This window comes from Diabrotica virgifera, chromosome 1 (assembly GCF_917563875.1).
Source record: "Diabrotica virgifera virgifera chromosome 1, PGI_DIABVI_V3a".
In the NCBI taxonomy this organism is placed as follows: domain Eukaryota; kingdom Metazoa; phylum Arthropoda; class Insecta; order Coleoptera; family Chrysomelidae; genus Diabrotica; species Diabrotica virgifera.
Window position 1 is genome coordinate 116,282,982 of NC_065443.1, and position 14,312 is coordinate 116,297,293.

The following is a 14,312-nucleotide window of genomic DNA, read 5'->3' on the forward strand; positions in this document are numbered from 1 at the left end:
ACGTGAGTACCGATCCCACGAGTATAGAAATTATTTTTATATTTTAAATAAAGAAAGATGTCCAGTCCAGCTGGGATTCGAACTCACAATCATTGGGTCCAAAAGTAGGCGCTCTTACTCTTACTACTGAGCCATAGTACTTTTTTAACCTGGGTATAATTTTTTTTTAAAATAGTGGTAGTGAGTATGATAAGGTTAGGTTTTATTTGTGTTTCTGCCTCCTCAATATTTATTATTTTTGTAAACTTTGATTTTATTTAGTGTTTTTCAAGTTCTTCTTATTTTGTTATTTTTCAACGAAAACATTTCGTTTATAAATTTGCAAAAGTGTGTGTGTTATTGCGTTGCCGCTCCTGCAATACTCAGATCAGATTTATCGATGGATTCTTATGTAGTTTTTTCTTCTGAATCCAAATCTGAAAACGGCATTTAGATATTTCTATCCGTCTTCGAGATAATCAACCTCAAAGTCTAAAATGTGACGTCACAATCGTTTTATTTTCTGCCGACACACTACACGTCCAGCTGAAATCGTTGCTATTAAGTAGGCTAGTTTTTTAATCTGGATTTGTTAAGCAAATCATAGGTTATTTACATTTGAGTTTGACACTTCGTGAATGTCAAACTAAATTTTAAATTAAGTATTAATAAAACATCAATGACATTTGATAGTGAATTTAATTATTATATAAAATAAATAAGATGTTCAAAAATACAATTTGAGTATATTTTGAAAGCAATAATTTATTAACAGCATTAAAAAGGTTTATACGAGTATACGGCCTCCCCTTTATGATAAATGGACTGTTCCATTTACTATGAAATTAAAATATAGTCGGTTCGCTAAAGTCGACACAACTGGCTAGTGATTTTAGTAGGTAATTTTTTTGTTTTTTGCGAATTTTGCCAAAATTGGCAAAATTACTAATTATTTAGTAATTATTAACTAATTAGTAATCATTTTTGTTTGCCCAATTGGCAAAATTATTGACTAAAATCACTAGCCAGTTGTGTCTGAGTTTAGCGAACCGACAGTATATGAAATAATATTGTTTGGTATAAAAAATTATGGTCTGATAGGTGCAATTACATCCTTCTAATGGAAAAAAATATTTGAAGATTTTTCTCAAATTATGGATACCAACAACATTTTCATTTATAACTCTTTTATTTTTAATTTGACGAAGAAAAGTTATTCTTCATAAAAAAAGCTCTTCATGTTCTGAGATTTATAATGCAACCATTATATATAAAATTTTATTAATTTTATACGAGGTATATAAAAAAAAATATGAATTTCGATTAAGAGTAAACTACCTTTATAGTTCATAACATTTAAATTAGAATGATATAATTGCACATTAAAACATAATTATTAATTCTAAACTACTTTTCATAATGGCAATTTTCCATATTATGAGTTAAAATACACAAATACACAAAGTTTTCGTTATGATAATTCTCGCATTTCAGCTTGTTTATTATATAGAGGAAATAAATTATTATGTGAAATGTGAAGAAACATTTGTGCAAGAATATTATTTATTTGATCATTTTTGATAGATTTATGACAAAAAGGTAATTTAAAAAGTGCTATTAATATGATGTTTAAAAAAATAACATAGAATCGAATCGAATCGAGGCAAAAAGTCAATGTCAAATTCAATAGAAATGCTCCTCAAACAATGTAAAACACAAATCCTTTACCTTTCTTAACCCCCTTATTGCCAATATAATCTAATCCTTATCGGAATTTATTAACTTAAAAGATCAAGATTTTATTCATTGTTAAGGACATACCATAAATTTTAAAAATTTATAAAAATTCTTAACCCTACGTACATTGTAAGATAACTGGATAAAAATCTCCCTTGAAGGATTTAAAATAAAAACAATTGCATTGTTATAGAAACTAGATAATATTATGTATAGCTTAAGTTCAATGACATGTACATTAAAGGAGACAAAGAAGTCAGTGTCATATTTTTTCTTCTGCAATCATTTGTTATAACTGTAACATTTCTAAGAATAATAACAATGTTCATGAAGACGTAGGTATCAAAAATAAAATGCCAAATATGAATTTACACAAATGAAGGGTACTGAAGTGTTATACAAATGAAAATTCCTTTAAAATTTCGTGCAGTACTTCAATGGTCTGGCCTTTTGAAGGTCTTATCTTTGCTTTTGTTACGTGAACTTTTACTTTCATTGGAATTTTTTTTCTATTCATTCCTTTAAATTTTTTCGACCACTTAACTTACAGCCCTCATATTTTGCACAGAAAAACTTTATAATACGACTAATAGTCTAGGGCTTAGGGCCTCTAGGAGCCAAATAGAGGTCACCGTGGCCTTTTCAATTTTGATGGACAAACTCAACGGATTCTTATAGATTTTTGGCTGCTGATTACGAATTTCAACGGTGGATTTGAATCCGAGTGGTCAAAAAATTGTTATAACAAATTTAATTGTTTATAAAATGTTTATAAAGCTCCAGCTCATAAACTAGGAGAGATAAAAATATGTTTTCAAATAAAATTTGTTCCTTAAACTTAAATCCAATAATTATTACAACTCAAGATATTGTAAAAATTAGTGCCTAATGCAAATTGCAATTTACAAAAATAGTATATTATTCAACGAGCATGTAATGATGACTATTACTCACAATCATGAAGTTTGCGATTTCATCAGAGTGAGTAATAGCCATTACATGCGAGTAGAACACTATACTTTTTCTACGACTTTTTTTTATTTTAATTAGAAAAAAATTTAATTATCAACTACTCAACATTTAAATTATAATAATTTACAAGAATACCTAAATGCTATTTACCCCTAGTACGTGGCTGAATGATTGGTTGCCTACTATTAGCAAATTATTATTTATTGTAAAAATACAACTAGAAATAGTCAATATAAGTTCTATTCGTTTCCGAAAAATTATAAGCTTAAATTTGTACCTACTGTCAATTATTAATCTAATAAATAGGAAATGGCTGTTGTCGGTGGACGTATTTCAATAGTTATAATGTATATTTACATTTAATTATATATAATATAAGTAGTAATATCGATACATGATATGTTATAACATAGGTATTTAACACAATACAACTTGAAAAATAAACACAATATTATTTATAAATTCCAATTAACATTAACAAAATGAGCTAATGTCACTGTCACTAAAATAAATAATAAACGTCAAAATTTTTAGTAAACAAGTTATAAACGTAAAAAATATACTGACATTGTTACAGTTAAAATTCCTTTAAAAATTTTTCGAAGGTGATTATTGATATAAATTACAATAATTATTGTATTAAATAGCAACTTTAAGTAATTTTATTTGCAGTTTATAATATACGATTAATATTAAAAGTGGCATGCGTCACTTGAATCTAACTTCAGCCCGTGAGTAATGGCCCATGAGTAACTTCAGCCCGTGAGCACCATGAGTAATCAATTATTACTCACGGGTACAGTAATGGGTGCTATTATCTATGAAAAAATAGCGAATAATGAGCATGTTATTAAACGGTCGTAGAAAAAAGTATTTTTCGAAGCTTTTTCGATCGTAACTCAGCGTCTACGCATGCAAATGAGCACGCAAAGTCTCATTTTAAAGCTTCATTCAAAGACTTCCAAACAAAGTTTATTAAATTACTTTGTCTTTATTTGTATTAAAGTTATATTATAATATTCTTAAAAAATTTGTACATTCATTTGTTTATAAGGGTTTTAAACAAATTTGAGCAATAAACATTTGGACTTTAAGTATAAAATTTTATTTTTGACCAAGATAAGTTTTATAGGCCACTAGCTGGGGCCTCGACTATATTTTGTTACTTCTTCTACAATCTTTTAGTTAGCAGATAATGTGACCATTATATTCTATGAATTAGTTACGTAATGAAGTAAAGAAAATTAATCTTTTATAAAACCGCTATCTGAATTTTTTACAATAAACATGTGTTTAAAATTAATATTGTTGCCATTACAATTTCAAAATTAAAGTAAGTACTAAATATGCCAGTTAAGTGTCAATAAAATTATAACCATAAAAAAAATTATCTAATTATATTACCCATTGTTTAGATATTAATACTTTAAGTAAATGCGCAAAACGTTGTGGCGACGTAAATATACCTTGACATGAAAAAATGTAGCAAAGAAAACAAACTCAGCCATTGTATGCAACAACTCTGAAATGTATGTACAGATTAATCAAAACAAATTTGCTCTATTTTCATGTAAAACGACCTGCAAATAATACTTTGTATGTTGGAAAACCCAACATCGTAATATTAAATGTTGTATTCTGCTTCTTATATTTACATACGTTGGATAACGAAGGTATAACGAAACAAATAATGCCTCTATTAATAGCAACCCAAATATACAATACAATGCAATACAGCAATGGAACAAATGAAGATTTGACATTTAATATTTGTAGACTACTAACAGCCGTTTTATATAGTATACCATGATTATAAAATACTTTAAGCACTCTACAACCGCCCAGGGAGACCATTTCCATCTTACACTGAGTATTTATAGCACAGAAACAAACTGTAAAACGTTAGGAATATACCAAAAAGTTCACTATAATAATAATCATCATCATCATCATCATTCAGTCCATCACGTTTCCTGCTGTACATAGGCCTTCCTCAGTCTCTTCCAGTGTTCTCTATGTCTTCCTCGGCTTCTTTTATAGTCTTGTCCAACGTCCGTTTTGTGTTCTTGCTGCCCAGTTCCACTTCATCTTCTCAGATCCATTATCTCTTCTTGTTAATCTTTTACAGCATTATTTGTGTTCACCCATTTAGATACACACATTCTGTTTTTTGTTCCTTCAATGTTTGATCTTTCTTCTTCATATTTTCCTCTATTTTCTTTTTTTCAGATTCCACTTTTCCGGTTCCAATTTTTTTTCTAAATTCATCATCATCATTCAGCCAATCGCATTTGATGCTGGACACAACCCTCCCTGAATTTCTTCCAATGTTCTCTACGTTGGAAAGCTTGCAGTCAGTTTACCGCTACACTTTTCAGGTCGTCGGTCTACCTAGTCGATGGTCAACCTCGGCATCTTTTATAAATTCTGGGCCTTAATTCCCTGATTTTTTTGTTCACCTACATCTTGTGTTCTAGCCAAGTGCCCAGTGCCCTACGCAGTTTCACTTAAGCGTCGGTATTCTTTCGATGGCGTTAGGTCTATGTTTTATAGACCTGACAAAGTCTTTCGATCGCATCCAGGTCGAAGACGTGTTACATTTACTGTATAGAAGAAACATACCAATCAATATTATTCAAACCATCGAAAACATCTATTTTCATAATCGAATACAGGCAAAGATAAATGGAAAACTAACGCAGTTTATACCAGTACAATGCGGAGTCAGACAAGGTGACTCATTAAGCATTAAGCCCACTGCTCTATAATAATGAACGAAATAATAGAAGCAGTACGCAAAGGTCATGGTTACAGAATAAGGAATAAAGAAATCCAAATATTATGTTATGCAGACGAACGCCGCAATAATCGCCGAGACAGAAGACGATCTCCAAAGATTAACACACATCTTCAATACAACTGCCAAGAAATACAATATGATAATATCAGCAGAAAAAACGAAATGTATGACAACATCTAAATACCCACTACCAGGGGCGTAACAGAGGCCCCCGCAGCGTGAAGCTTGCGGGGGGCCCCAATCGCTTAGGGGCCCCATCTTGTCATCTGATATTATGTAAAAATCTGTTATTGTTATATTATTTTACGTTGTGTGTTTAAAATTAAAAACGTAAATTTCTAAAAAGACGTATTTGCCAAGTGAATCATCTCATAATATCTAGAAACTTAATCCCTTCCGTCCTACCGAAATTTTATGATAACGACAATAAACTAAAATGCTTTGTACGTGACTATTGAAAGATTTAAGAATTGCAATTTGCCGAATTTTAGAACAATATTTCTAAATCTAGAAATGGGTTTTTTCTTTAATCTTTACCTACGTTTAGTATTTCGATACAATTATCCAGAGGCGTAACAGAGGCCCTCGCAGCATGAAGCTTACGGGGCGGGGGGTAATATGTCAAGGGCCCCATCTTTTTGTCTAATATATGTAAAAATGTGTTGTTATATTATTTGCATATATACGATTTTTAAGCGGTGCAGTAGTGAAAATGAAGTTGTCCATCCGAATTAATAAAATTGTAGATATATTCGCTGACAGTAGATAGTGCACGAAGAAAGTTGTTCATCTCATAGAATAATACTAATGTACTCATTTAGTAATTTTTGTTCTATTTTATTCTATAGGTACCAATAAAGATGAAAAATGTAAGTCGTCATAAACAATGCATGAATACATCAATAGCTCAGTAAATTACAGTTTTGGAGTGAAATCAGTATCAGCGTCACGACGGACGTATTTGCTTGATTATTTCATTCATAGGAGATTCTGACCAATAGAAAGCTACAGAAATACAAATTAAACTGATAATTTTTGATAATTTCCCGTCGTCAAATATATTACGTCAGATGCCCTTAGTTGCTATGAAAAAATACATTCAGTGACATTAATGACAATTAATGTTTTAAAATTATAAAAGTGATGATTTTCAACCGTCAAACATTTATAATAGCTGTGTGTTTAATTGTACTAATTTGTACTTACATAAATAAATTACAATAAAATTTTGGTTTTGAATAGTTTTATTCATGAAATAATCGCTACAAATTGCACTCGATCTCTAAAATTAATATAGAATTTTACAGCTCTTGTGCAATTACTACTGACAATTTGGATTTAGGTTCTAGTTACACTTCACTTCAAAGTTGGATTTATGCCGTTGGTTTAATTATAAGCAACTTTTGTTCTTCTATAGAGTTTCTTTACTAATGCTAATACTTTCCAAATCATTTGCAAGTGAAAATGTCTTATTTTTCAAAAAAAAACCAACGTTTTCAGACGGGTTTTTCGCAAATAACTCAAAAATAAGTATTTATCGAATTAAATATTAGATACCGAAAAAATATTTGTAGCAAAAATGTAGCTTATAAGATACACAAAATGGTGTACTTGTTCATGAAGTCTATCGACACAGTAAAAGCACAGTTGAAGCTCATGAAAAATTATTCTTATTTGTCCAATTCCAAATCGAATATTTCAACCTGAAATAACCAAAAAATGAAGCAATTTTCGGGAAAAACTCTTTTTTTAAACATTTAAAAATAGTTTTAACTAACTATTTTTAAATGTTTAAAAAAAAAGGTTTATTTTTATTTTTTATAAGAGCTTCTAGCACCAAAACTACGCTCAAAATAAAGTTGGTCCCTTTTTTGGTAAAAAAATCGTGAAAATCTGCCCCTATTTCGCACCCCAAATAAAATTTATCATTAGCGCTTTGCCATTTCCTTTAAATATTTATTGTTTATATGATCTGTAAGTTTGACAAGTTCGAAGTTCTAATTTTTGAAAAAATTTAAAAGTTTTTTTATTTTGGAAAATGCCTTCTTTCAAAATAAAAAAAAGTATTAGTGATACGAAAAATCTCAACGAGTAAAAAAATGTAGGTAGGTCTTGCTTTTATAAATATTTTGGCTTTATTTTGTTTTTCTGTAAGACAAAAATTGGATAAGACATGGCTGTTTAAAATTTGCATATACTCGTGATTAGTGACTCGTTCAAGCCCTTTTAAAAATAAGCACTTTGAACTGGTGAAACTTACAGGTCGTATAAAAAAGATAGGTATAATTTGTAAATCGATAATGATTAGTTTTATTTGGGGTGCTAAATAGGGGGAGATTTTCACAATTGTTTACCAAAAAATGGGATTAACTGTATTTTGAGCGTAACTGGCTTAGTTTTGATGCTAGAAACTTTTGTAAAAAATAAAGCTTCTTTTAAACCCTTTAAAGCAGTTCTAATGAGTTTCCTCGAACAGTATTTCATTTTTTTGGTTATTTCACGTTGAAATACTCGATTTGGAATTTGACGAATAAGAAAAACTTGTCATGAGCTACAAGTTCTCTTTTACTGAGTCGACAGACTTCATTTTTGTTTCATTTTTTTATAACTAGATACATTTTTGCTATCAATATTCTTTTCGATCGAATACTTACTCTTTGAACTATTTGCGAAAAATCGCCTAAAAACGAGGTTGTTTTGTTGAACAATAAACATTTTTACTCATAAATAACTCGAAAAGTCTTAAGTTGACCACTTGGTGGTGACATTGAAAATTACACGGTATCGCCATATTTTACGTTGATTTACTGGGCTGTAACACATATAGGTATTTGTTACACATGTCGCATTTAGTAATTTTTTAAAGGGGGCCCCATTTCCAATTCTGCGGTGGGGCCCCGACGGAGTTTGTTACGGCACCGCCCACTACGATGTAAAATCGAAATTGATGGGAAAATAATAAAGCAGGAAGTAAGGTTTAGATATCTGGGAATAGATATAACCAGTTACGAAGATGTTGAAAAGGAAGTACGACAACAAAGCTTAAAAGCAAGTAAAGCGGCGAGATCTCTTAATGACACAATCTGGAAGAACAAACACCTAAGACAAGACACAAAAGCAAGAATCTATAAAGCAGCAATTAGACCTATATTGACATACACGGCGGAGACAAGACCTGACACATCTAAAACGAGACGACTACTAGAAACAACAGAGATGAAAATACTCCGACGAATATCAGGGAAAAGTCTATTTTTAGGGAGAGAAGCGAAAACATAAGAAGATCATGCAATGTAGAAGACATAAATGGATGGGTGACAAAACGGAAACAGGAGTGGATCGAACACATTAGTAGAATGGCAGAGGATAGGATAGTACGAATAGCACGAGATAAGTCACCAAATGGACTAAGAAGTATTGGCACACCAAGAAAAAGATGGTGCGATAACTTAAACAATTTAGGAGGCTAATATTGAAGAAGAAACAGGCTTTAAAGCCGACATACAAGAAGGAAGAAGAAGAAGAAGCGTCTTGAACGCCTGATATTTGCCCGATTCTATGGTTTGTTATGTGGTTTCGAAGGCTTACGGTCAGCAGTTCACATTCGATGACTCGTGTAAATCTGAGATTTTTTTTCGGATTTTTGGATCAGTGTTAAAGCGTGTTAAAGTATCTGCTTTATAAGTTTGTATGGGAATAACACATTTGTTATAAAACATTCTTAAAATATGTATTAAACATATACAGAGAGAGTCTGTAAAGTGGAATAAATTCAATATCTCAAATACTAATTGTTTTTTTGGAAAATGCTCAGACCCGTCGATTAGTATTTCAAATTGTCCTTTTTGACATTCAATAAAAATGTATACAGGGTGTCCCAATTTAGAGATATGACGTCATCGTCGATTTTCTTAAATGGCAACACTATCATTTTGATAGCTATTTTGATAGCGTGTGTAAAGTTATACACATCTGAAAAATTTCAAAATTTTATTCCCTACCATTTACAAGATAATAAAAAATAACAAAGTTATGAAGAACAAGAAGTAATCAAATAATAATTGAATTTATTTATTTCAATTAAGCAAATGCTCATAACGTTGCCCATTGACAATTTGACAATAATTGAGGGCAACATTATGAGTTTTTGCTTAATTTATTGAAATAATTAAATTCAATTATTAGTTGATTACTTCTTTTTCATAACTTTGTTATTTTTTATTATCATCTAAATGGTAGAGAATACAAATTTGAAATTTTGCAGTTGTGTATAACTTTACACACCCTATCAAAATAGCTATCAAAATGACAGTGTTGCCATTTAAGAAAATCAACGATGACGTCATATCTCTAAATTGGGACACCCTGTATACATTATTATTATATGTCAAAAAGGACAATTTGATATACTAATCGACGGGTCTGAGCATTTTTCAAAAAAACAGTTAGTATTTTAATTATTGAATATATTCCAAATTACAGATATAACTTTGTTATTTTCTATTATCTTGTAAATGGTAGAGAATAAAAATTTGATATTTTGCAGTTATGTATAACTTTACAAACCCTATCAAATTAGCTATCAAAATGACAGTGTTGCCATTTAAGAAAATCGACGATGACGTCATATCTCTAAATTGGGACACCCTGTATACATTATTATTGAATGTCAAAAAGGACAATTTGAAATACTAATCGACGGGTCTGAGCATTTTCCAAAAAAACAATTAGTATTTGAGATATTGAATTTATTCCACTTTACAGACTCTCTCTGTATAATAGTTTGCCAAATCCTGCTTGTATTTTATGTTTTGTGCTGTAATTGTCTCTGCTTATTTGATCTCGTGTCAGAGATATTTATAAATATCTGTTTGTTGTATGGTTTTATTTTCAATAGTTATATTTTCCGCTCATTATTCGTCATAAGTTTAGTTTTCTTAAAATTTATACTTATCCTTTTCTTTCAGACAGAGTTTTAAGCGAATATACTATTGTGTATCATTTTGTCAATCAAAGATAGAATAAAAACTTTATTTTTTTTTAGTATAACGCGGGCACATAAATTTGATACACCCTGTATATTGATTTGTAACTATTTATTATAAGTTAGTGTTTAAGCAGTGGGTTTATCCTTAATGAGTTTTTTTCTGAAGAATTAAAGACATTAGTAAATAAAGTGATGTGAATAGACAATTTGTTTCAGGATTATAATTTTAAAACGGTTGCTTTGTTACGGGCGAGGGCAAAAGCCATAGGTAATTATTATATTTAGAAAAGTAATGTAGAGAAAGTTGGAATTTTAAGTCTCTTTGTTTAAGCCCCAAGAAAATTTGTAGAATTCCCGAAAAGTAATTATTAAGAGTAGAAGTATTTGTTTGGAAGGATGCATGGGTTTTTTAACAGCGCAAGTACATGTAATAATAATTATTACATGTACTTGCGCTGGCCAATTTTTTGTGTGACACGGTGACAGGAAAATACAGTGTGTTTTATATGTTCGTTCATGGGTATTCTTTCATTTTCCGACTGTACTAAAGATGTATAATGGAAATGATTCACGTAAAGGAAGACCGAAGTAGTATCAAGAACAAGACCGATAATATCAAGGATCTCTCCAATATATTATCACAATTTGATAAATTAATTATATTTTGTAAACACACCATTGGCAGATATTTTAAAAACGGCCCTGATACGTAGTAGACCGAGAACTTTATAACTTGCCCTTGTATGTATGTTTATCTAATGACATCTGCATAATAAATATTTTGCACATCTGTAGTAAATAAAAATTCCTGGATAAGATTACTCCATGTACCTATCTAATCTTTTAGAGATTTGTTTTTTAAAAACTTCATAATGGATAATCTTATCTCATTCTTAATCTCCTAGTCCCGATGGCGCCTGACAAAAATAGATAAGCGTTACCAAGAATTTGGAGATAATATAGATATAAATAATATGTAGGAGTTTTTTTTTTCTTAATTTTTTCTTAAGATACTACTACCATAAAAATGCCACATGTCTATTTTCAATAAAAGATCTCTAATAGTATTCGATATATTGGAAAACATCGATTTTCATTTTGTAACTTCAAAGAGCTGTAACTTTTTTATGTGCACATTTGTATTAACCCATTCATGCCCAGAATTCCCTAGTGATTTTTTTTGTGTAATATTTTAGTCACGGAACTTCTATGGTACCTTAAATGTAAAAATGGTAATTGAAACCTTATCAGCATCTAACTGCCAAAATGGCAGCCCGGCAACTCTAGTTGCCACTGGGATTAAGCGGTGTAAATATAAAAATAAACGAAAAAATTAGTATATATTTATTAAATTCAGTTAATAACATCTAACAACAAAAATTCTATGTGTGAAACACTTTAAAACAGTTGTCAAGGTGTAATGCAATGTCACATTTAATACAAAGATAGGATGTCCGATTGCCACAGACCTTACAACGGCGATACTTGGACGCACCTTTCTGAATAATATGATCAGTGTGGTCTTTTCGGAGTTCTTGAAGTACAGGTGAAAAATTCAAAGACGTTCTGACACCAGGTATTTTTGGAAGGGTTCCAAACGATTTCAAAAGATAAACTGTGCATTGGCGCCTAAAGTTCAACAATGGTATATCATAACCAAGTCGACGATATAAGAGCCAACCTTGTACACATGCGGCATCTACAGCCCATGAAAAAAAAGGCCACCACCATTTTTTTGATCTAATTCGGCAACGGTAAGAAGCCACGAATTGATCCATTATATCAACGCCTCCCATGTTGCTGTTGTACTGTTCAACGGGACCTGGAATATCGATTGTAATCTTTTTTTTTTCAGCACGAGAATATCTGCTTGCTTTTTTCATAGGATATACTTTGTCACAATTGGTAAGCATTGTGACAACGTTATTATCATTCCAGCGAACGAGCAAAAGATCTCCAGACGATGAAGTAGGCACGTCACCTTTCTTTTTTTTTCCACGCACTTTTTTCTGGCAGTTTCATTGAGGCATTACAGCGATTTTTACGCAATGTTCCTGTGCCTCCAATTTCTCTGGAACTTAATTCTTGCAACAATGCAACCGACGTAAAAAGATTGTCAAAATAAAGTCTGTGTCCTTTTTTCAATTGCATGTGATCAATTAGACCTATAACAACATCACCACCTTGTCCTAGACCAGTTTGAGGAAGGCGAGTGGAAGAGCCACAATACGGTTCAACATGATGGATGTAACCCGAAGGATCGGCAGCTACCCACAGTTTGTACCCAAATCTAGTGGGTTTACCCCTTATAAATTGCTTACTTCCATGTCTCCCGTAATACGGAATCATACTCTCATCGACGCTAACAGTGGGACCAGGAGTAATTTGCTTGAATGCAGAATTTAGCATATCTAACAAAGGGCGAAATTTGTACATTCGATCAGTACCGTCATTGGACTGATTATCGGCGAGATGAATGAAATTCATGAGTTCGTCAAAACGATTTCGTCTCATTGTATTTGAGACTATTGGTGTATGAACGTCTTCATCTACAGTCCAGTAAAGCCGTCTGCAAGGCAGTGGATGATATCCCGATAAGAGCAAAACCCCAACAAACGTTAAAATTTCTGCCGAAGTGGCGTTCAGATTATGAACTAATTTTTGCCCAGCATAAGAGTTTGTTTCGCGAACAATGTGCTCTATTATATCTTGTGTAAAGTAACACCTAAATGCGTCAGTCGGGCTTTTAACTGTTTCTTTCAAAAGATCCTCTACATTTGGCCGGTATTCGTTGTCGGGTTCAGGAACCTTCGAAGAAAATTCAAAAATATTTGATTTCCATGTAGTTGGATTTAGACGTGGTCGTTTGGCAGATTTCGGGCATTTGGAGTTACATGGTTGAGAAATATTATTCTGTCGAGAGGTACTTGGTTGGGAAACGTTGTTAGTATCATCTGCAGCTTTAATTTCATGACTGTACTTCACACTTACTTGAGAGCGCAGGATACGACCTGGAAGATGATTGGTATCGCCGGCCACTTCTTCATCCGAGAAATCAGAATCCTTATCTGTATCTGCATCTGGAGGTTCTTCGGGAGGAAAAATCGATATATATTCAGGCATTTCATTTTCTTCTTCGAGAGCCTCCAGAAGTTCGTGAAAAATTAACCCCTTGCCATCTCTTCCTCGTACATACCTGAAAATAACAAACGATAATCCATATTCCCAGTGGCAACTCAAGTTGCCATGTACTTTTATATATGTATATTGAAAAAAGTAAATCCCTCACGAATAACAATTATAGTTAAAAATTGCGACAAAAGCTTGCTATTGAAGAAAATAAATCTTTGGTTTGAAAAAATATATATACATATTTGTATACTTACATTGAACTGTCGGCTGCCATGAATATAACTAAACACATATAACACCACTAAGAAAACTATCGATACAAACTGGTTGAATGATACATACAAACTGTGGCTTTGCTGAATTTGTTAGCCGATAACCCCCTCCACCTAACTTAAGTGCACTTTGCGAATTACACATTGGGAGAGGGGCGGGGAAGACATTCATAGGCGCGGCAACTGTAGTTGCCACCGGGCATGAATGGGTTAAGGTAAGTTAGGTTCAATCGAACTATTTTTGGTCCCAGAATATGTGATCGCACACATCTTATGGAAAATATAATGTCACTCAAATTCAATAAAATTTATACCAATAGATTCGTTTTAAATTAGCGATCAAATCTTATCATTGCGCCAACTCTCTATTTTCAAAAATAAGAGCAGAAATTAATATAAATAAATCTGAAATAAAATGGGTAGGTACATAAGT

The 14,312-nt window shown here is 31.7% G+C and overlaps 1 protein-coding gene across 1 annotated transcript; it reads right to left on the minus strand.

Annotated features, from left to right (window-relative positions):
• Window positions 1-12,411: 12,411 nt before the first annotated feature.
• On the minus strand, window positions 12,412-13,973 carry LOC126890562 (piggyBac transposable element-derived protein 3-like). The gene is made up of 2 exons (XM_050659604.1): window positions 13,862-13,973; window positions 12,412-13,671 (listed from the first exon to the last, which is right to left on the minus strand). The coding sequence occupies exons 1-2, from the start codon at window positions 13,897-13,899 to the stop codon at window positions 12,453-12,455; spliced, it is 1,257 nt and encodes a 418-aa protein (XP_050515561.1). The 5' UTR covers window positions 13,900-13,973; the 3' UTR covers window positions 12,412-12,452.
• Between the last annotated feature and the right edge of the window lie 339 nt (window positions 13,974-14,312).